Genomic DNA, 24357 nt, shown 5'->3' on the forward strand with positions numbered 1-24357 from the left:
GAATTTGACTCAAATTTATTTGCTCTTAGATGCACGATCTCCCATTCCAGTTTCCTTCAATGAAATTGTACATTATTTAACTGAAAAAAGGCAAAGTTGCATAAAATAAACAGATGAAAGCAGCAGAATGGTGTGGTGTACATTCTTTTTCCTTACCAAAAAAAAAAAGACAGTGATAAAATAAGATAACATTAGCTCCAAACACAGGTCTCTAATACAGACACTTCAAAATGATAAACTGCACTCAAAGACAAAAACAAACATGTGCTCCATGATATGTGGAGCTAATTTGTGAAAAATTCTCCACCTAGACAAACCATTCAGATCAACAAAACAAGTCTATGCCTAAAACAGACCACATACGTCCTAGAACAATCGACAAGATGATTTAGTGCAAGAAACAACTTGATTCCTCTGTGACGCTTTACAATAAGGTTTCATGTACTGACAATATTAACAAGAATTAACAATAAGCAGCTTTTCTACAGCATTTATTATTAATTAACTGCAGCACTTACTAACATTTAAGGTTGAAAGACTAATTTTAACTGAAGTTAATTCATTTCGAACTAGATTTTTACATCAGCATAGGTTAATAAATGCTGTAAAACATTGTTTATAATGAATCCGAGTTAACTCAGTAGGCTAATGTTAACAAATGGGGCCTTATTGTAAAGTGTTAGCAATTTTTATGAACTATCAAAGCGACAGCAAACTGATATTTGATTAATGCACAATGAAAATCTAGGATAAAATGAAATGTATTCTAGATTGCTAAAGTAAGACAGGGACATAATTTGGTGCTGAAGGTGACAAAGTATCACATACAAAAGACATTCACAAGCTCACATTGCAGTGTTTTGAATCACAGTGAAGAACATTTGTGAACATTTTTTCAAGGATTTTTATCAGTGAAAACAAGAATTGCTCATCTATTATTAGCTTCACTGAAAGGTGACCTTCTCATTCCCACCAAACAAATGGCACAACACTTGCATATATAGTTTACAGTAACACTTTTTATTGTAATAATAAATAAATTTCATTTGTTGTATAATTAAGGGTTAAATTATTCCAGTGATTGTGACTTCAAAAATATGTTTTAGTGATTTATGCATATGCATTTGGTGTTTGTGAGGATTAAAAATACAGTCTATAATCTATAATAGATGTTAGAAATAAGTAACCCTGTTTCTGGACATTAAAACTCTCAAATCAATCCAAATATACATCTTTTTTTGGTCCCTCATAATAAGAAATGGGCAAAAACCCAACCTTTGTGATCCTTTAAATCCGGGTATTTCATAAAGTAACATACTTTATTTTCATGTAACAACACTGTTGTGATATAGGAATAAAGACCCTTCTGTGTCCTAATGAGCATACAGTAAATTCACACACTCACACACGAAGAAAGCAGGAAGGAGACACATTTCCGTAGCTCAGAAACCTTCCGGTGGTGGATTTGGATTGAGGTTTCTAGATGCTTCCTTGGCTCAGGTTGGATGGTTTTAAGGAGAGGTACTGTAGTGTTCCAGCTCCCAATAAAGACTTGGGATCTGCCCTCCATTCAGTCATTCTGATGGACAAACTATTTGTAGGAAGTTATTCAGCTCCATACCATCCTTCATGGAGAGATATGAAAGACAGCGTTATGACATACACATTACCAAGTCACTTAAAGCCATATTTATGTCTGCTGAAACCTAGAGAGATATTCCAGGGGATATTGTTGAATTTCATACAAAAAATGAATTGAATTTTCTTCTACGATGAGCATGTTTGTACTTTTTTAGGTTTGGGGCTTTAGCTATATGAAGTTGTTTGGGTAATAAAGTTACCTAAAAATGAAAAATCACAATAACACAATTTTAAGTCACAATATCAAAATTCTGGCTTATTTTCTACCTATTATTAAGATATTAACTGTTTATTAGTAGTTATAAAAGTATGATCTTATTCTTCATCCCTAATCCTACTCAATACCTAAACCCTACCTTACTAACTATTAATAAGGAGCTAATTTGTAGTTTACTGAGTTAATTAGTCTTAATGGTTGTTAATGGACCCTTTTTAGAAGACTGTTATGACATGTTTAATGGTGATCAGCATCTAAATCCTTGTATGTACATTTATATGTATTCACGCATGTATCATATCATCTCTGCATCAAATTACAAAACGGAGTTACTGCTTATGTGAAGCATTTGAAATGCAATGTCTATGGGCAGGACAGTAAATTTGACTTTGTTCTCTCTTCTGGCTGCCGCTATCAGTCTCACACAATTTTTTTATGTTTTCTTAAAGTCTTGCTAACATTATTGTGGAGTTTTACTTTTATTATTTCACCAAATAGGATTGTTAAAAAAAATTACTCTCCTATTCACTGTGCTCTAAGTTTACCCAACTATGACGACTTCCACTACTGAGAAACCCGGAAATGTGAAAAGGGTCCATAGTGAGAATTGTGAAAAAAAGTGTTACCAAAAAAATTAAACTTGCAGATTTGTCATCATTAGAACCAAAGAACTCTCCATAACCAATTATTAACGTCTGGTGATAAAGGTTCATATCCTTCAACATACCCTGATGTGGACACAAACTGAACAGTACGTTGTGATGACACAGAATGCAAGATCTAAGATTGGTCAGCTTGAAAGTGGTGATGAAAATGGACAGAGCATAGAGCAGTGGGAGCAGAACAAAGAGTTAGAAACTCTTTGTTAGCAGAGATTCTAACAAAAGTCCCACGGAAGAGTTCAGATATCATTTTCTACAGCTACAGTAGCATCTCACTAGTTAAGCATAAACTCAAAACACCAGGAAACAAAACCTTGACACTAAGGAGTATAGAAACGCCCCACTGTCTACTAGCATTTCAGAAGCGTTGTTGCACAGCAACACAGACAGAATGCAGAACTATAAATGCTCACAATGGCATCGGCTTCGTGTATGGTTTGATCGGTGATCCCTCAACACATAAGTATAAATCAGGCTTTAGCTTAAATCTTCAAATGATCAGAAAGCATGATCAGTGATCGGTGGAAGATTAGACATACTATTTTTAGTGACTGGTAGTGGTAAACATGCAGTACACACACTCACAATAACACCTCAGGCATTGAGGAACTCCTGATCACTGCGTCCTATAGCATCTGGGTTGGACAGAGGGTCAAGATCTGCAAAGAGGTTGAACCAGGCAGACATGTCCCGGGAACTGCCTTTGGGTGCTGAAAATACACAAAGTGGTGAATTATTACAGGAACAGCACGAACTAAAATTCTCGAAAAATCATATAAAATTCTCACCATTTGCTGAAGAGTTTGTAGTGTTCAGTGTAGGCTGAGATTGTCCTCCAGTAGATGGTGGTTGGAGCGGTTGAGCCTGAAACATAGGTGGAGTCGCCCATCCTGCATAACACAAACACAATGAACAAGAACATCACGCTCCATTTTACTTTAAGCACAAAAAATAGTGTTTCTTCTAGGAATGCACAATGTTATTGAAAAGCTCAACAAATGGCCAGATAATGGAGTGAAATGTAGACGGTGGCCCGATTTTGCTGATATCCCTTGAAGATAAGAAGATATGTTGAAAATTTAGCCTGCAGTGATTTGTCCACCAAGAACATCAGGCCAGCAGTCCACCCATTCTAGAGCTGAATCTTTAGATTCAAGCTATCGATGACTTCAAACCATAAAGACTTCAAACTAGGGATGGGGAGTTGACTCAAAAAGAGTCGATTCCTCGACTCTCAATGGACCTAGTGCTGGAATCGACTCCAGGACAGGAATCGACTTCCAGAGTAGAGTCTGTTTTTTAAAATCCTCCAGAATAAAGCAGTTACATGCTACAGTTATAGCCTAATGCTCATTCCAGAGCACGATGAACACCGAAGGCGCCTGCTTTGAATGCGTGTTCACACGTTTTACACTTTTGCTTTTGAATTTTGTGACCATGAGCATTCTAGGCTATAATAAATAGTGCTGCAGGATGAAGATTGCTTTCAGTGTCAAAATCCTATAAAGCACTGTTGCATTTTGGTTTAAAGCATTTTGTTTTGGATCTGCCTGTGATGTCAAGTTTGCTGTGTTATAAATGGATACAGCCTATATGTATATGTGAATTGAATTTGGAGTGGATCGGATCCAATTGGCGGATCGACGTCTTAAATTAGCACTACAAAAACAAAAAAAACAAAAAAATACATCAAGATACAGATAATATTATAGATACAGATATAGATACATATTATACCAAACAAAATTCGTTTCCAAAAAAAAGATTTTTAAATAAAAATATAGCCAAGGCTAAGTGTTCAAAAACAGGTCTGACTCACTTCTTTTCTTCCGGCATATGCCGTACCATTACCACACCCTTATTGAATAATCAACAAATTGCACAAAACAAACAGTGATATTTAAAATTAAAAGTAACGGGCTATTTAAAAGTGCACTTTAAAGAAAATCACATTTACGAGAGCGAGCGCAATATGATAATTTAGAGCAATTTGAGGCACAGTCTGTCATGCTGCTTTTATTTTTTATTTTAGGTTTGTTAATGTATGAATAATTTCAGTTAAATATTTAGTGTATGGTGTTTAATATTTAATTGTTCATTAAATCAAATGGAAAATCTAGCTATTTTGTTTATCAGTTGCAGCGTCAAAAAATAAAGAAATGAGCAACCGCAATGTAAAGATGCAATACACAGAGTAGCATTATGTAAAGCTTGTAGCGCGATATGATACAGCATGTTTAATCCTTGCGCTATTTTAAGTGAATGTAAAAAAAAAAAAAAAAACCTGGAACCGAACACCTATACTTCAAACCATAAATGTGAGCACAGGATGACTTATGAATTATTTACTAACAGTAGGGCTGCACGATTAATTGAAGGTGATTATTGAGCACATTTTAAAGCCGGTTCTGCAGCCTGTATTAAACCTCCAGCACCTGCTTTTAGACAAAACAGCATTCACTACTACAAATTCCTAGTTCACTGACAAGCTATGCAATATCATGTTCATAAATCACAGATGATTTAATAACACTAATTAAATTGAAGATAATAATTTTGCGATAACGACAGCTGTTTGTGTAGCTTCTTGGTGAACTATGGCTCTTGAGTAGTAAATGCTGCTACATGTGAAAGTATGTGAAAAAAATACATTTAATAGCATTTTTTAGCTGACTTCACAACTTCAGTCAAGTGTTTGAAGTAAATCATTCTGTGAGATAATTTCATAGTCAAGTGATTATTAGTCACACTGAACCAATGAAAGCAGTTAAATCTTCTGTTTATTCAGCAAGCGCTTTAGGGATTTCCTGGGATTCTTCTTTATGGTGTATTTGGTATTTTCTTCTGGCCTTTGAAGTTTTTCCCCTGACAAGATGTGCATCAGATAGCCATTTAATTTTGATTTATCTTGCAACCCTAACTAACGATCCCTTGTCGAACGTGTTTAGTAGCCTCTGCGCACCACAGGTTATTTCATATTGTCATATGCTTTTTTTTCCCGCAATTCGGAGTCAATGATGCTTTTGTTCTCATCTCTCTTCTTAAGAAAAAGAAAGAACATAAATTGTGCATCCAATCCATTGCATGGAGAGGAAGGAGAGTTCACCTCCTCATCAAAAAGCAGAGCGAGATTATGTCAAAATCCAATGTTTATTTCAGAAAAATCTGTGGCATTTTGATATACTGCTTGCGATACTGCAGTCAGAGAACACAGATTTCCATAAACTAATTAATTCTGAACAGAGACTGGCAGTACGTCAAAGATATGGACACAAACACTCGCCAAACTATGGCATGGGAAAGGTGTATGCCAGGCTTTAAAACCAGCATACATAGTATTATAGCAGTGGTTCTCAACCATTCTCCACATTCTGTCTTTATATTAGATATTTTGTTTGTCTTTCAAGTGCTCTGTGCTGCAAATTATAGCATTCTGGGTTTTGGCTTTTGCTCACAATATTCAAAACCCCTCTTAAAATGATTTCCAAAGATGTGAAAAATGTCATTTTTAATGACAAATGGAAGTGAGTAAATGTGAATGACACAACGAGAGGTCGTGTATAATTTTTAAATGCGCAGAAATTTAAGACAAAAATTTTAGACTGGTGCTGCGCCCCAATTCACATACTTATACTATGCCCTAAAAGTATGAACTTTTTTGTAAAAGAAAGAGTATGCAAGATTTGGGATATACTACTTCCTCCTGAACAGACCGTTATGTTGCTTAGTTACGTCCCGTCAATTATCTTGACACATCATCTACATTTCTTTCATATTTATTTACCTACCATATTGGAAAAGCAGCAGCAGGATAATCTGCCATTCTCGAGTCTTTCATGCAGAGAAATCTCCTTAGCTCTTTAGATAATTATGCATTCAAAAGTTAATGTCCAAACATATCTTGATATAAGTTCACATTGTTGTTGCAGATGTAATAAACATGGAAAACATGATTTAAACATGTTCCAGTTGGCTAGATAATAATAAACAGTCATTCAAACATAAACTTTACCGAAGCCTCTCTACTCAACGGTTGGTCTCACGCATCCACCATGTTTGTAGTTTGTTTACACTTTTTACTCGAGCTTGTAGTTCTTAAATTCACGTCCATTGTGCAAATTATTGTGGGTAATATTAGCCGTTAGAGTATGGACACTTCTACACTTCGAGTTTTTATCGGAAATAGTAAATCCAGAAACCTATAGCAACATACTATGTTTGGGACATACTAATTCTATTTTCGAATACTATTTAGGATGGATAGTATGCGAATTGGGACGCAGCATCAGTGTGCAATGGACTTTGTCTCCCGCAGGTCCTAACACCCGCCTTGTATAATTCAAGAATAGTAAAATGAAGGTGGAATACGCAAGATAAAAGTTATCTAATAAAATTTGGAGTCTGATTTGATTTTTTTTGTCAGAAAGGTGAGCTGTGGATTCTGTGACAGCCACCAGGCATACACAGCTTAAATAAGTATCTGTTAATCCATTTTCTTCACAGTATTGCTCCCAATTAGCCGTATGCGAGTCCTAGTGCCTGACAGATAACTGAAATAGTCAGTAGGTGGTGTGTTACACTAATAAATTAAAGACAGTTACAAATATATTTATTTGAAAATACACACAAATAAACATGCAAACAAAAAAAAAAACACGGATATCAGCATCAATTATTGGCCAAAAGGAATTTAGGAACAAATATCAGCTTATTGGATATATGAAAAAACCCAGTATTGTGGGTCATTAGTTCATTCCTCCTGCCAATAGAGGGCCAACTAAAAGCAGTTTCAAACCTGTAGCGCTGAGGCTGTGGTCCAGGAGCTGTGATGGCAGAAAGCCAGAGGGAGTGTTTGTTGTTTCTGTTTGAGGTGAAGCAGCAGCGACTGGAGGAGGAGGGGCTTCAAAACATCCGAAAGCTTCCTGCCAGGCCTTGCTGAACTCACTAGTGCCACCGGCTGCCCCGGGACTCAGCAGATCCTGCAGGAATGCCAGATCACCTCGCTCTCCCTCCTCCTCTTTCCCTTCAGCAGAGTGGAAAGTCTCAGACAACAGATCCCTGCCTGCTGAAATAAACAGAATGATAACACTGCAAACATTGAAATGATTCAATAGTATGTTGATCTTGGTAGACCAGTACAAACATTCTGAAATCAAGAAACATTTATTGAAAAAGCAAAATGACAGGATATTAATTATTGTTTTTAAAAAAAATTGATTGAAATTACTTGACATAAGGATTTTGTTTGAAGCAAATAATATATCTTCGAATGGTGTAAGAAAAATAAACTTAAATAAATCTAGCTTTCTGAAAAAAAAAAAGCTTAAAACAAGGACAAAAAGTGTCTGAAAATATTGTCAGAAAACTTCATCCAAATTAAATCTTAATTCAAAAGGAAAACAACTTTTTTTAGGGATGTCCCGATCAGTTGTTTTTTTTTTGCTCTTGAGTCTAAGTCTGCGTTATTTGACTTTGAGTATCTACCGATACCCGATCTGATACTAATACACAAAAGAAAGAATAAAGAAAAGCGAAGAAACAGATCCAGGATGTGCCTTATTTTTTATTTAATTTACCTTATTTCAACATCCAACAACTCTGTTAACAAACAGAGCACTTCTGTGAGGTAGCTTGAACAGTCAGGTAATAAATAAGTAATAAATAACATAAATTCTTCACTTTTGGGCTTTAGTGCAACAGTAAATATAAAACCAAATCTAATATAGAAACAAATAACACCTCACCTTAAAATACCCAGCTGGCAATCCCAAGTTTACATATCTCACAGTTTGCTATGGAAATGTTGTCGTCATAAACTTCATAATACTTCCAGACCGCAGACATACTCGCGCTTTCCGCTTCAAGCTGTTTCCATGATTTACTTTGTGGCATTTAACCAACAGCATCTCCGCAACAAAGTGATGTCATGTCGCACACGTTGCTGTTTCTGTGTGAAGTCAAGAAAGCCACTGCATAACTATAGATGTGTTAAAAAATAATAATATATTCGAGTCCTGATCGGTAGCGAGTCTGAAACCACGTGATCAGTCCCGATTTCTGATCATGTGATCGGATCTGGACATCTCTAGTTTTTTTAATTCCCCAATGTCAGATATTTGATCAGAAAACTTTATCTGTCAATGGCGACCAAAAGAAAACCTCAATTAAAAAATAAAAATGATTAATGGCAGATAAGCTTATTTTAAGCTTAAACTTACTTTACTAGTATATAAAAAAGATAAATGTGCCAAAGTAGAGTTCACACTTCGCTGATGATAGATTATAAAGCATGTTTGACATGCTGTCCTGGGAGAGAGCCCCGAGCTCAGAATATCCTCAAACCTGGGACTCCCTCCTGTTTGAAGGGCGAGAGGGAAGATTGAGCTCAGGTAGGTCTCGAGAACTCCCCTGCATGTGAACATGTTAGGAATAGCTAAGAGATATAGCTGGCTAAGAGATTGACTTATGATGTCACTTTGGATTAGTCAATTTAATTATATGGGGAGGAAACCGGGGAACCTGGGGAAAACCCACGTGAATATACGGGGAGAATATATGCCGTGCTGCCCTATCAGGAAAAGGGGGAGGAGTAGGGGTTGAAGGGGGATTCTTCAAAACGAAAATGACTGTAGTGAAAAAACTTATTTATAAGTTATTATAAGTTATTTATTTAAGGTTATTTATAGTGAGTTAGTATTCATCTGATCGGCGTAATAAGCGGAGCTGATGTGGGACCAGCTGTGATCAATCATAAGCATGTGACATTTCGAAATTAGTTTATAAATGAACTGCACATTGAGAAACAAAATTATACATTCATCTTACCATTTGTTAAATTAAATTTATAATTATAATTTATCTAATTAAATTTAAAATAATTCAAATGTGCCTGCCTGTGTAATCAGAAAAATAGATTTAATTAAAGGGAAAAACAAATACATTTTTCTTAAACCATCAGTTTCTTTCTTCTAATGTAACCGTCTCTTGGTTTGAGAATGTTTGAGATATTTGTACTGAAATACAAGCCAAAAACACAGAGGAAGAAAATAACATTGTCAGAAAAAAAGACAATACTGTGACAAAAAAAGAGAATAAATATGAACAGATATAAGAAGAGGCAGCAAAAACAAAGAGAGAAGAGCATTGAAAAACAATGGCTATTCATTTTGTCCTGAAATATACGTACTGGGAGACCCGTTCGTGTTGCGGTCTGGTTTGAAGATGTCTGAGTGGATTCAAATAAGTATTATGACTGGAAGAAAAACTATTTTTACAAAGTCTTCCCTCAGTATTTAAGAGGGAGTGGCGTTCAGCAGGTTTACCATCATTTCAAGAATGGGTTACGAAATTGGAAAGGTGGCAGCATATGAAAAATATGACATATGGAAGTTTAAAGACAATGTTATGTTATAGAGACAGAGTCAGAAACTTCAGGAGCATTTACAGTACAGAAGAGAATCTGAAGAAGCTGCGAGCATGAAAAAATTTTAGAATAACCCTTATGAAACCTCAGGCGGATAGATCAGGTTGTTAAAGCACATCTGAAGGAAGTGTAAGACTGATTTTAGAGAGTAAGAGCAGGCTGTAAGGGAGCCCTGGGCATTGAAGAGATGCCCAGTCCTGCATTTATACCTATCTGAGGTTGCAGACTGGAGGATAAGGTGCCTGCATCCCACTGAATAGCAAAAGGTGTGGAGGCCTCCCGCAGTATTTGAGGCTGCATAATGGACATGGATGAGTGTAGGGCTGGAGTGAGGGAATGGATGGAGTCGGGTTCAGGGGTCATTAATAGGAGGTCATCATCTGTGGTGGATCCACCAATGGGGCCTAACTGCTCATTCAACGCTGGGTGGAGGCGAACATGAGAAATACAAGCAGGCATATTAAAAATAAAAGAGGAATAATCACACAGGGAGTTGCACCAACTAGAGAGCAAAATCATTTTTGAGTGTATTTAACGTGTGGATCATTTGATTTCAGATTAGCAGCTACTTTAGTGCAAAAGTTGTGTCGTAGATGAATGCAAACAGTTTGAAAAAAATAAATAAAAATTAGTCAAGAACATTTCAATAATACATAAACAATTAAGAACAACAAACAAATGAATACACAAGTTAAATCAGATTTTTAGTGTTAATACTTGATAAGAATTCTAAGATTTTTTTCTGGTGTCACTTTGCTAAAAATGTCCTTAAGAGAGTTCATTTCATAAAAAAAGTCTTCTGGAAGCATTAAAAGCAGTCCAGTAAAATGTGTTTTACAGTAAGGGGAGTTGTGCAGCACAAACATTGAGTGGGGTCGTCATCTTTAATTAAAAAGGCGTGAGTTAATCTTGTATGTTCAACACGACATCTGGTAAAAAATCACTTGATCAAATAGAGTCTTAAAAATCTTTTTGAGATGTCAGGTTGTATTTCATGTAATTTATTATTTTCCAATGCATCCCACTCCTCTTGCCACTTATTTAAAATGTAAAGGTTGATAAAAGGTCTCATCTCTGATGGAGGAATTTGGCATTTGTTCACCACTTGCTTCAAAGCGTCTTCAGCAGCTGCATCAGCTGATGACTTACAGGTAGATAAACAGTTATCGTAACTTTAGCAAATAACTGTGGTAGGTCCAAATATCTAATAATGTCATTGTCACAACATTATTTTTAAATGCAACTACATCATCGCTTTGACACATATTTTCATTATGTCGTATGATTTGTCACCGCACACACGCAGTAATCGGAATACATTAGAAGATAAAGTTATGTGAATGAATGTTTTTTTTAACTTACATGTAGGACAAAACACATACAGATCGGTGCATAATTATTTTGCATAACGTAAACTAATTATTTTCAAAAGAATACCCCCTGAATGTATCACAGGAGATCAATGTTCAACTTTTGCATTAAGCTAATATTACTAGTATAATGCAATATTACTAATATATATATATATATATATATATATATATATATATATATATATATATATATATATATATATATATATATAAACATAAAACAAATAGCTGGAATATGCCAAAACTAATCAGAACATTCATTCATATTGATGCATCTCCAATCGAAGGCAACAGTGGCTGATATTAGATGCAGGCAGATTTATTGACACTAATTTACGAACACAAAATAAAATTAATGGTTACAATGTTCTATGCCATTATAACCTGCTTAAAGTGTATTAAAAGTGCTTGAAGTAAAGTGTATTATACTGTATTTATTGGGAGTATGTACAACACTTTGTTAATGAATGCTTCAGCACACTGTGGTATTAACTTTAGTTATTAAACTTAAACATTGACTTAATTGAACCAGTTTAAATCATATTATGAGCCATAATCGTTAATAAATAAATAAAATTTAAAAAAAATATTCTGCCATGTTCACTTTTAGTAAAGTTTCTATGCAAAAGTTTTTTAAAGGAGAACCCAGGATGTCTATTCGACTAGAAAGAATAAGATGTCATGCAAGGCCAAGTATGCAAACACACACACTTACCAGAGTCCAAACTGGCACACAAAGAGCTGTCAGATCCTCTACTCTGTCCATCTACTGCAAGTGTAGAAACTGAAAGAAACAAAACAAGAGCATCTAAAATACAAAACCCCTTGAGACTGAGTGTTTCATTTCAAGAATGAGCTTTAAAAGCCGAACATACCAGTATCAGATGATTCACCCAGATGTTCATCCTCAAGTGAAACTAGACTGAAATAAAAACATACAAACACCAATTACACTAATAGACACCCTCAATCATGAATAAATTGATGGGAAGAGATGATTCACATGTGCAGTAACAAATTACTATTGCAACCTTTATTTAATTCTAAATTGGCAAACTGGAATAAGTCAGAGCAATAGTTATAGGATGCGTATGCTGGTCTAAGAGTATTATACTACAGCATTTCTAACACAAATGCCACATGAAATAAACATTTGAAAACACGCCAAAGCAGGAAATGACAGTGGAACTTTAGGTGTTTCCTGTTTCTAATCTTTGGATGCCACTTTAAATTAGGTGGCCTTAATTAATATATACTTGCACTGAAATTATTCATTTGTTACAAAGTACTTATTGTGTAAATACGTATTTTTACATTGTACTTATGATTGATTAAATACCTGCATTTAATTACATGTAATTAATTTCTATAATTACACTGTTGACCATCCATTACCAGTATTCCACCTCAAGAGCACCAGAAGTGTTCTGCAATACATTATGAACACTGTAAGTACAATGTATTTATTGTTCGATGCAAGTATGTAGTAATTAAGGTCACCTAATATAAAGTGGGACCAATCTTTCTAACAGAACTACAATGCTCCACTCACAGATCAGTAACCAGAGCCTTCAAAGAGGCTTCTCGGCTGGAGAGACTTGATCTGAGGTTTGTAGGCAATGAAGAAGGAGAGAAAATGAAAGATCTGGCAATGACATGCAAGCAAGAGGCATTTAAGATGGAAAAGGTGTTTTGTTAATGAAACAGAAATAATGAATAAGGAAGAAAAGTGAGACTGCTTATTAGGTCTATATATACTACCGTTCAAAAGTGTTGGATCAGTGGAAAATACAGTAAAGTGATAATTTTGAAACTGTATTGCAAAATATGATTTTAAAATAACTGTTTTCTATGTTAATATACATTAAATTGTAATTTACTACTGTGCTTCATTATTCCAGTCTCGATTGTCACATGATCCTTCAGAAAACCATTTGACAATCATTATGATCAGTGCTTAAAAAACGAAAAATAAATAAATAAATTCATTCGGTTCTCTCCGGGCAAAATTTATTATTGTAATATTATTATTTTATTGTTTTTGTTCTTGTGTTCCTTCATATAGTCGGTGTACAAGGCTTTTTTATATAAATAAAATCAATTTAGTTCAGCTGGACGTTTGTACATGAAATAGCCATGTGCTTGGTAACCTTTAAGACAAGCTCGTTGCTCCAGAAACAATTCTCGCTTATGATGTCTGCTTCAGGGGCATTTTACTTTGTATGCGTCACTGTCGCAATTTAAATTCATGTTTTTTGTCTCCCAAAATTTATATAATAAAGAGAATAATATAATAATGTTATTAACTGCTTAATTGTAATTTCAAATAAAGGTTTCCGTTCAGAACGATTAAAATTGATTTTGTTTTCATTTTTGCTCCTGTTAAATGTCATTCGTTTCCATTTTCCTTCCTTGAACAGGTTCAGAGCCCTGATTATGATCAATTATTATTGGTTTTCAATAACTAATAATGGCTCTTGTATTTTATCAGTCTTATTTATTTCTGCTTCACATTTTTGTAGAAATTGTTTAATTTTCATGATTCTTTGATGAACAGAAAGTTCAAAATATAGAATAAATTTTACATGAAATAATCAGCATTTACTTTTTTTTTTATTAATGTTACTTTTGAATGGCACTATATTGTTTCCACAAAAATCTGAAGCAGGTATTTTCAACACTGACAATAATAATAATAATAAGAAGAAATGTCTTCTGCAAATCAAATCAGAATATTAGAATGATTTCTGAAGGATTGTAAGGTTTAATTTAATGTTCATGATTCTTTGATTAATAAAAAGTTCAAAATATAGAATATGTTTTCCATAAAATAATTAGCATTTACTTTTTTAATTAATGTTACTTTTGAAAGGTAACAGTGTTTAAACAAAAACACGAAGCAGGTATTATCAACACTGACAATAATAATAATAATAATGTTTTCTGATAATAAAATCATATTAGATTTCTAAAGGATCACGTGATGGATCATGTAATATTGAAAACTGGTGTAATGATGCAAAAAAAAAAATCAGCTTAAAATCACAGGGATACATTTAATTTTAAATTACATTCACATAGAAAATAGTGATTTTAAATACTTAAACAAAACATCATTGTATTTTTTATCAAATCAATGAAGCCTTGGTGACCTGAAGACACTTCTATCACAAACCGCAGTTAGAACAAAAGTATATGTGACCATGTGATGTATAATGAACCTGAAAAACATGTAAAGAATGGCTAGTTCATGACCTACAAAAGGTGGAACTATTTCAACGACTAACTGAGTTCTCACTTGTCTAGATGAGTCTTCTTTTCCTCGTCTTTTTTGTCCTCTGCTGGCTGTGTGGCTGCAATCTGGTCAAGCGGGTCTCTCAGTTCCTGCCATATAGTTGAATGAGGGATCAGATCACATCACAGCAGTTTATTGGCTTTTTACAGTTGAAGTGAGAAATTTTAGCCCTGCTGAAATATTAGCCCCCTCTATATTTTTTTTTCAGTTTTTGTTTAACAGAGGAGTTTTTTCCATCACATTTTTAAATATAATAGTTTTAATAACCAATTTCTAATAACCATTTTCTTTTATCTTTGCCATGATGACAGTACATAATAGTTCACTAGATATTTTTCAAGATACTAATATTCATCTTAAAGTGCAATTTAAAGGCTTTACTAGGTTGATTAGGTTAAGTTAGGGTAATTAGGCAAATCACTGTATAATGATGGTTTGTTCTGCAGACAATTGAAAATATTATTGATAATAATATTGACCTTAAAATGATTGTTAAAAAATTAAAAACTGCTTTTACACTAGCCAAAATAAAACAAATAATACTTTCTCCAGAAGAAAATATATTTTAGAAAATACAGTGAAAAAAAGCCTCTCTCTATTAAACATCATTTGAGAAATATTTGCTAAAGACAATCACAATCACAGGAGGGCGAATAATTTGGACGTCAACTGTATATACTGACACTCACTTTAAGAGTAGTGAACTGGTAGGGTACATATCCTTTAAAAGCCTCATGGATGCCAGACATCACATGTGCAGTCTTCTCCCAGTACTGAAGGAGCGTCGTCTACACAACAGCAACAACACCACAAAATGAAAACTAAAGTAAAAGCCAAACCATTTTAGATGGAAGGAAATAGGCATTACCTGGTAAGTGCATAAGGAATGTGACAGCATGTTGCAGCGACTGGCTCCCAGCATGTCCACTTTCTGACAAACATCATTCTTCAGCTTATCGAAACACACTTTTGTTTCTCTTACCTGAGCCTGAACCTGTTCACAAACACACAGATTGCAGAACACTTTCACGTATGTTGATGCAAGTCATACCGTTGCTCATTTTGCATGATCTCACCATGCGAAATTTCTCCAGTTGTTTGTAAGTATCTGGGTCCAGCTCCTGTGAGGAGGCCTTCATCCAGAGTAATGCAGCGCGGTATTCGGTCCGAGCTTTCTCCATCCGGCCCACTGTCAGGAGGCTGTCAGCAATGGCTCTTCTCCGAAATGTCTCCACTTCCTGTTCCAGTCGATGGAGGGGAGTACACAAAGCCAACCTGGGCGTTAAGAAGATAACAGAGAAATTGTTCACATGAGATTAATAATTTTTTACATACTGATTGTTGAGTGGGTTTCAGGCTGGGTTTCAGTTTGTACAATTACTCAGAGAAAGATTTGCTTTAAGGCTTCCAATAACTGAATAATTGATTCTGATAGAATTGAAATATAAAACATTTTAAAAGTGAAAAGAAAGCCTGATGTAAAGCGAAACGTTCATTTGGGAACAAAAATAAATAAATAAAATGCTGATTTGGTGCTTAAATGCTCCAAAATGCTGATTTGGTGCTTAAATAAACATCTGTTATTACTGCTTATGTTTAAAAAGGTTGTGCAAATAATAGATTTTTGGCGACTGTAACCAAACAATTCAGAAGTTTGAATACTTTAAATACTCAACAAGAGTGGATCAGTTTAATCAAAAAAATTCTATATAGCTATAGAGCTAATTTATTATTATCATAATCTATTGACATTTGTGATGAAACAAGTTCTCATTTCAGCATCAACATCCCAGTGTTTGCATCTGCAATAGTACCATCGCAAGATCTGCAATGTCGAGGCACGATGATTTGTGGAGCCATTAAAAAAAACTGTGTGTAGTTACCAAAAGTGTAGTGCATGTATGTATTTTTAAGGCCCGTGCCTGTGTGAGCTTTTCAATCCAGTTTAAAACATTTAGGCACAGAACATTATGTTCGTGAATTTAAGCTTATTTATTACATTAATGTACAGACGTGGACAAAATTATTGGTACCCTTCAATTTTGTCTAAGCCAGATCACCGTTTTACCTTTTTTAATGTTTTTGTTGAACCACATTTCGAAAGCAATATCTTATTTTCATTCATTTATTTATTTTGAGTCATTTTTATTAATCATTGCTTTTTTCAGTTTTATGCTGTTTTAGTGACTATTGTAGTTTTTTTAGATACAGCTAAAGTCAGAATTATTAGCCCCCGTTTATTTTTTTCCCCCCAATTTCTGTTTAACGGAGCTTAAAGGCGTCTAATAATTTTGACCTTGAAATGGCTTTTAAAAAATTTTAAACTGCTTTTATTCTAGCTGAAATCAAACAAATAAAAGTTTCTCCAGGAGAAAAAACATTATCAGACATACTGTGAAAATTTCCTTCATCTGTTAAACATAATTTGGGAAATATTTTAAAAAGAAACAAATAAATAAATCAAAGGGGGGCTAATAATTCTGACTTCAACTGTATGTATAAACATGTAATAAAGACCATCAAATTAATAAAATGAATGACAGAAAAAAGGAATAAAACCGACAATATTTTACATTTTTTTAAATTATAAGCATTAAAAGTGTTCTTTATTTAAATATGGCAAATGAATTTGATGAACCATTTCTAATGGTGAACACATATTTTACTATTTTACAGCCAGTTTAGATGTCATTTCATCCTCTCTGAGTATATAGTAAAGTTTTTCTGAGTCATTTAGATTGAGGTATGAATTATTTTAATTATTAAATGAATTATTTCACTGCGAAGCCACATGAAAGTATACTAGACTTGAATAAAAAGTTAATGCAAAAACGCATACAATTAACGGCAGCTTAGTAAGCGAAAGCAAAAGTCGAATCCCGCATTTAAACGATGGCGGGACGCATTTTTTAAGCTGCATCTCTATGGGTCTGCGGAGCTTGTGAGATTAGCCCCTTTCACACAGTGATACCGGTAAACATTCAGAAAATTACGGGAATGACTTCACCAGAAAATTCCAAAAAGCGTTGTTCACAGGCTAGAACAATTTGGAATTTTTCCAGAAAAAACATTCACACATCTATTCCAACATACCGGTAAATTCTGATATCATTAACCAGAAATGACCTCTTAACAGCTGCATTTGTAAACATAGAAGGGGTCGGGCTTTTGTTGATGGTTGGCACATAATATGTGTGTGTGCTGGCGCTCACCGGCTGCATCACGTGCAGACGCGTCAAACAACTGAAGCAGAGCTTGAAGATAAACAAACAGCAGCTTATCATAAGCATTTTATCAATATTTTTTTCCACAGTTGGCATTAAGAAGGAACATAGAAACCTTATCTGATTAACATCTAGCAGCTAAATGTGTCTGGAAAAATTTTCAAAGGCTTTTACTTTCATAAACAGCACAGATGTAAATGCGTCTAAGTATTCTGATTGGCTGGAGTAGACGCCTCATGTCAGCGCGTTCTAATCGTGAACGCACTCTTTCCGGCAATTTTCTTTCTGTGTTCAGACAGAGCAGCATTCCAGCAAAATACCGGTAATGTTACAACTTCTCTTTCTGAAAAATTGCCGTAACGAATTTACTGGTATTTTCAAAAAGGGCCTGTTCACACATGATTCTCGTGGACACAGAACAAGCAGTATGAAATGTGTACGGTGAGAGTTCCACAGGTCAATTGATTGCTATCTTGGGCATATTAAATATACCTGGGCCGCCCGCCCAAGTAAAGTCTATGTGTGGGAAGCACTGATATATATTTATACGATGAAGACTAAATTGTTTTTAAATTTGATGGATTCAATTTGTGTAGCTAAATACTCTTAGTTTCCCAGAAAACACCATTTCATTTGTATCTTTGCTCTACTATATTTATTTATGCCTATGATTGAGATACAATTTTTTTAATGCAGATGCACTCTACAATATAATCCTGATCAATCTTAAATTATGAATTCTTCCAAACAGAGCTATTCACTTCATCTAGTAATATTAGAAAAATGGAAGAAAAAAAACACTGCAATGTCAGCTTTTTTCACAATATCATGCAGCCCTATTTGTGATCACTGAAATTATAAACAGCTACATTACTTTCAGAGTTCTCCCCTTTGTACTCTCAAAACAAAAAGGATTTGTAGCTTGACAGATCGACTGTCTAATATGAAACATTCTCTTCACCTGAACAAACTAATTATCTGTTAGTTGATTCGCCAAACATCTTGACCCTAATCCTGACATTTGCAAATAATAACTACCAAATTGAATCACAAGCATTGATTTTCAACCCTATCTTCTTTTTATTTGTGTGTGAGAGCTTGCCTTTGTTTGGCAGAGCAGCAAAGAGCTTTACTGGTTGCGTCCATCATACTGCCTGCTTTTGTTTTATCATGTTCTGCCTGGAAGCGCAGGAACAGCCCGAGCTCGTTCTCCTCCTGAGAGAGATCTGAAGAAAGAAGGTCACCGGGGTTATTAACACACCAATAACATATAGCATTACAAACAGTGCTTCATTAGATGCCTTGAATGTTATCGACAAAGAAAGCCACAAAAACACATTCATAAAGTTGTGCTTAAAACTGACTTCAGACTCTCTCAACAGTAGCGGTATTCATGAAAACTGTATGCAGTAGCTTTCAGAATGAGCTGAACGAGACTCTTTGTGTGTGTGCAGACAAAGAGGCTGGAAGATCAAGTTTCTTACGTGTGATTCTTTGCTGGTATTTCTCGATCACTTTCAGGAGTTCTGTGCAAGTGCTCTGGACTGAACGGAAAAACTAGAGAAAAACAGAACACACATTATCATTATTCATTTGCAAATGTTAAATATAATAGAAGTTCTGAGTTGCAACAGAATATAAAATCTCAATTTTTTTCATTCTATTCAGCATTGTGAATTGTATTCAGACAGAATATTTGGTCACCCACACTAGAGTCTCCGAAATAACCAGACAACACATTAAAATACAAAAGAAAAAAGCTATTCTGGTCTCGCTGTCATGGCAACAAAGGATGTGACGTCCTTGACAGACAGAGAGCAGGAGAACATGTGCATTTCTGGAAGAAAAAATCATAATAATTATACTAATGACTCATCCATGAGTTTTCTGTGTTCTGGAGAGAGTTTCAAGAGCTTTCCATGGGCCAAATATAGAAACATTATATCAGCTGAAACCTGAACTTCCGCTTTAAAACTTTGAAAGTTCTGTCATCATTTACCCACCTTCACTTGTTCCAAACCTGTTTATGCTTTTTTTTTTTATTGTGTTCATAATTAAATAAAAAAAATAAATAAATAAATAAAATGAAATAAAATAATAATAATTATATATATATATATATATATATATATATATATATATATATATATATATATATATATATATATATATATATATATATATATATATATATATATATATATATATATATATAAATAAATTATTATTATTTTTTTTTTTTTAAAGAAAGCCAAAAACCTGTATCCACTTACTTCTGTAGTATTTGTTTTTCCTACAACGGATGTCAATGGTTACAGGTTTTCAGTTTTCTTCTAAATATCTTCTTTAGTGTTCATAAATAAAAATCAAAGATTGGGAACCACAGGTAAATTGTGAGTAAATTTTCATTTTTGGGTGAACGCTCCCTTTATGAATAGTAGCAGATATATGTGTGTGATTGTGTGTACTTTATTTATGTAATGATTTGTATGTTGACATGGGTATGGTGTTGGTATGACAATGTTACAGTGGTTTATGAGGACATGCCTTTTGTCCTCATAACTCAAAATGTTTTTTTTTTTTTTAAAAAAAGCAAACAAAATTGGATATTCCTGTTTCCTGTTAGGATTGGGTTCAAGGGTAGGGATAGAGTAAGGCCATATAATAAGCAGTTTTTACTGTATAACATACATTACGCCTATAAACAGTCCTTGTTAACCACAAATACCACACAAGTCCATGTACGTGCATACACATGTAAAATACATTATACATACACACAAGTTTGAAAAAAAAATTAGGAGAATAATGAATGTATAGCTACGCGTTGAAATTGACAGTTGGTCATAATACCAAAAAAATCTTCTTTTGTGTCTAACAGAAGAAAGAGAATAATGGATATATAGCTATGCGTTGAAAGTAACCAATCTTTGTTTTAGTCTGTAAAATACAATTAAATTTCGACCAAATTTAAAACAAAAATGTTGTCATTCGGAGAATTTTATTTAAATCAAGTGGTTCCAAATTTTCATGAGACTCTTTCTTCTGTTGAACACAAAAGACGATGTTTAAAAAAAGCTTAAAACCTGTAACCATTGACTTCCATTGCAAGAAAAACAAATACTATGAAAGTCAATGGTTACAAGTTTCCAAAAAAATTCTTTAAAAAAATGTAGTAATAACAATAATAATATAATTTATATTATATGTAATATAACTATTCTTTTGTGTAGTTATGCATTAAAATAAACCAATTTCATTCCATAAACTATAAATAAAATTTCTTCCAAATTTAAAACAAAAATGTCATTTGGAACATTTTGGACAGGTAATAACATTTATGTTTTCGGAGACCTTTTTATTGAATTTTAGACAACATAATACCAATGACTCAACTTAAAATAATCCCTGATTTTCAATCAATTATGAAAAAATGCTCTAAACAACATTTGTAGTTACAATTTAGACCAAAATATTTACCCACACCTGTACATATTAAATACAGTAAATTAAGAATAAAGTTTTTATTTTTAAATGGTCTTAAATTTAAAAAGCATTTCTAAAACCTTACCAACCAAAAACTTTTAAATGCTAGTGTTATGCAAAAATTACATTAAAGTTAACACCAGCACCTTACAGTCTTTAATTACCCCCCTTGAGTAGACAATAATATTTGTATGGTTATACACAACTAGCAAGACTAGATTTGATCATTGTATTACTGTATATACAAAAGTCTGTATATAAAGTCAAATTAAACCATACCTTAATCCTCAAAAAAATACTGTCTATTAGTAAGGTCATTGTATTGTAGCGCAGTCGTTTTTTGCATCAAATAAAATTTGCTACCTACTCAGCCTAAGGTCTCTGTGTGCAGATGGAGGCGTGACCTCTGCAGGTGAGGTCTGTGTACAAGACGGGTTACTCTTTAACTCTGAAGAACATCTCAGAAATCAGGTTTGTACAAAGGGCTTTTTATAAAGAAACACTGTTACTGAATTACCAGTGCAAAATCCTGACTTTCTGCACCATAAGGAGCTTTTGAGGGTGAAAAGGCTAAAAGTCAATTTATTTGATCATAAAAGCAGCTGTGGCTCAAAGAAGAAACAAAACAGATCCACCTGTTCATTAAGCAAGCAGCCGGGGGGCTTCTCTGGCTGCTCTCTCTAACACTGGCACCACTAGAAAATCACCTAATGACCAGTTAACCAGGATATGCTTAAGCGTAACAGCCTGAGGCGGGGCAAGATTAGACGAGCACACAAACAAACACACTTCCTTGAAATGTGGTTACGGTTTTTATGAGGTCTTGATTCAAAGTATCAAGATCTATAAGTGACTTTTTTTTTTTTAAATAATGCTAACAATTAATTAATGCCAGCTAATGCAGAGTCACTCACAAATAAAGCACTTCAACATTGTATTTTAATCTGTGTACCATGTAAAAATAATAATAATAAATAAATGCTTAAACACTCAAACCTTTATGAGTTTCTTTCTGCTGATGAGCACAAAACATGATGATATATAAAAGAAAGCTGAAAACCTGTAACCATTGACTTCCAATGCATTGCATTTTTTTCCACAAAAAAAATCTTCTTTTGTGTTCAATAGATGAGAGAAACCCATAAAGATTTTAAACAATTAAAGTGTGAGTAAATGAAGACACCAAGTTGCACTTTTGGGTGAACTTTCCCTTTAAGGAAGAACAAATTATGAGAGAATTCATTCTTCTTTTTAAATAAACTTTTATGATAAGAGTAAATGTAAATTTTGTATATTATTCAGTCTGTCTGGGTATCTACAGTCAGTGTTCCAAATCCCATATGAGAATCCTTTCCCAAAGTCAACTAATGTTAATTTATTAACTGTACTATATGATTTGCTTGACGAACAAACTGGTACATAATGTAATATCTGTGCTGTGATTGGTCAGACTGCCTCTCAGTCAAACTCCCTGCAAAAGATCAATTTTATTGGGTAAACTCTACCTTTAAATATATTGGGGAAATAGTAAATGTCTGTTTTAAGGTCCATCTAGTTAATAAATTAAAAGTAACATGAGTATTTCAATTAAATGTGCTTTAAAAACTTAAAAACTAAAAAGCTCTCCTTTTACAGTCATTTACACTTTTAAATAAGACCAATAATAATCATTTTAACTGATACAGTTTGAGTAAATTGGATTTCACTTTTGGCTTTAGATAGACTTAAATATACTTTCTTACACAAAGTACTAATCCAGAGATTTGGGGATTGCAAAATTAAGACAGATTAAGACCTCATAATATAAGCTATATTTGACATGATGCATTTGATGTAGTGTGATGTGGTTCATAAGAAACAATAGACACCAAGATTCATAATTCAGTTATTTTATCTCATATAAACTATTATTATTGGATGACAACCTACACTTTAGTTAGTCAATTTTCAGTTCTTAGGAGACCATTAATCAACTCTTAAACATTACACGATCCTTCAGAAACCATTCTTATTAGCATCAATACTGAAAACCGATTTAGTAGAATCTTTTTTCTCTTTGATGAATTGAATCTTTTTGAACGAATGAATGAATTTATGAAAAAATAAATGAATAAATACATAAATAGAAAAATGTTTTCATAATTCGATAGAAATAAACGATAATAAACCTTGGAAAAATTGTTCCAAAAGTTACAAAACAGTGTTTTTTTATTTATTTGTTTGTTTTTATAAAGAACTGACAATGCTAGACTGCATGAATTTTTTGTATCATACCTACATCTGCTTTAGACTCCTCTACTTCTGACTGCTGTGATACAAACATACAGAAAAACAAATAACGTATTGTCTGACTAAAAGATAGAATTGGAAAAGAAAAAGCAATTGTGTGTGTGTGTGTGTGTGTGTGAGAGAGAAAGTGAGAGAGAGAGAGAGAGAGAGAGAGAGAGAGAGAGAGAGAGAGAGAGAGAATAAGAGAAAGAGTGGCCCATTTGGACAGATATCTGTATACAGTGGAAACATCAAGCAGAGTTGATCAAAGTACAGCATCATCTACAGCTCAATTTATCTCCTCTCTTGCCTGTCATCATGTGACTGTCCTCCATTAACATCCCTCTCTGCCACACTCACACACACCAACTGATAAAAAATAAAAAAAAAAGTAAAAATACAGCATGAGTCACATCATCAGAAAAAAAGAGCCAATACCTCTAATTTGGCATCAAGGTCTGCATCAGATGCCACCACATGCTCATCTTCCTTCTTTCCGGTGGCTTTGATCAGAACCTGCTTGGTCTTCCAGAACTTCTTCTGCATTCGGGCCATGACTGAACTGTCCTCACCCAAAACCGATCTGCCGCTGAACATATCGCTGGAGAACCTAAAAGAATATCCAGTGCTCATCAGATAAATCTATGCTTAAAAAAATAGGAAAAGTTGTATCATTTGTGGGACAAATTCAAGATACAAACCCATAGCTGTCCATCTTTCTGATGAGCAAGGCTTAGATCTGCAAATAAGATACAGTCATTGAATCAT

General features: G+C 34.0%; 1 protein-coding gene across 4 annotated transcripts; it reads right to left on the minus strand.

The window, feature by feature from the left end:
• On the minus strand, positions 1-24357 carry ical1 (islet cell autoantigen 1-like). 4 transcript variants are annotated; one of them, XM_056459647.1, is made up of 15 exons: positions 24291-24357; positions 24028-24199; positions 19320-19392; positions 18938-19061; positions 15688-15886; positions 15480-15605; positions 15301-15399; positions 14615-14700; positions 12192-12238; positions 12032-12100; positions 10153-10365; positions 7316-7582; positions 3309-3410; positions 3106-3230; positions 1-1625 (listed from the first exon to the last, which is right to left on the minus strand). In XM_056459647.1, exons 1-14 carry the CDS (start codon positions 24302-24304, stop codon positions 3115-3117), a joined length of 1707 nt encoding a protein of 568 aa, XP_056315622.1. In that variant the 5' UTR covers positions 24305-24357; the 3' UTR covers positions 1-1625; positions 3106-3114. The 4 variants fall into 4 exon arrangements, with proteins under 4 accessions (XP_056315622.1, XP_056315620.1, XP_056315624.1 ...); XM_056459645.1 differs by having other exon boundaries at positions 7316-7585; XM_056459649.1 differs by lacking the exon at positions 10153-10365.

This window comes from Danio aesculapii, chromosome 6 (genome assembly GCF_903798145.1).
Source record: "Danio aesculapii chromosome 6, fDanAes4.1, whole genome shotgun sequence".
In the NCBI taxonomy this organism is placed as follows: domain Eukaryota; kingdom Metazoa; phylum Chordata; class Actinopteri; order Cypriniformes; family Danionidae; genus Danio; species Danio aesculapii.

Excerpts from the sequence above, each read along its gene's own strand:
- ical1 (XM_056459645.1), bottom strand. Across the intron at positions 12,239-14,614 it reads AAGAAGACTCATCTAGACAA|TCTAGTTTCACTTGAGGATG; the intron begins GTGAGAACTCAG and ends TTTTTATTTCAG. Across the intron at positions 10,366-12,031 it reads GTGTGCCAGTTTGGACTCTG|CGTTGAATGAGCAGTTAGGC; the intron begins GTAAGTGTGTGT and ends GCCTCCACCCAG.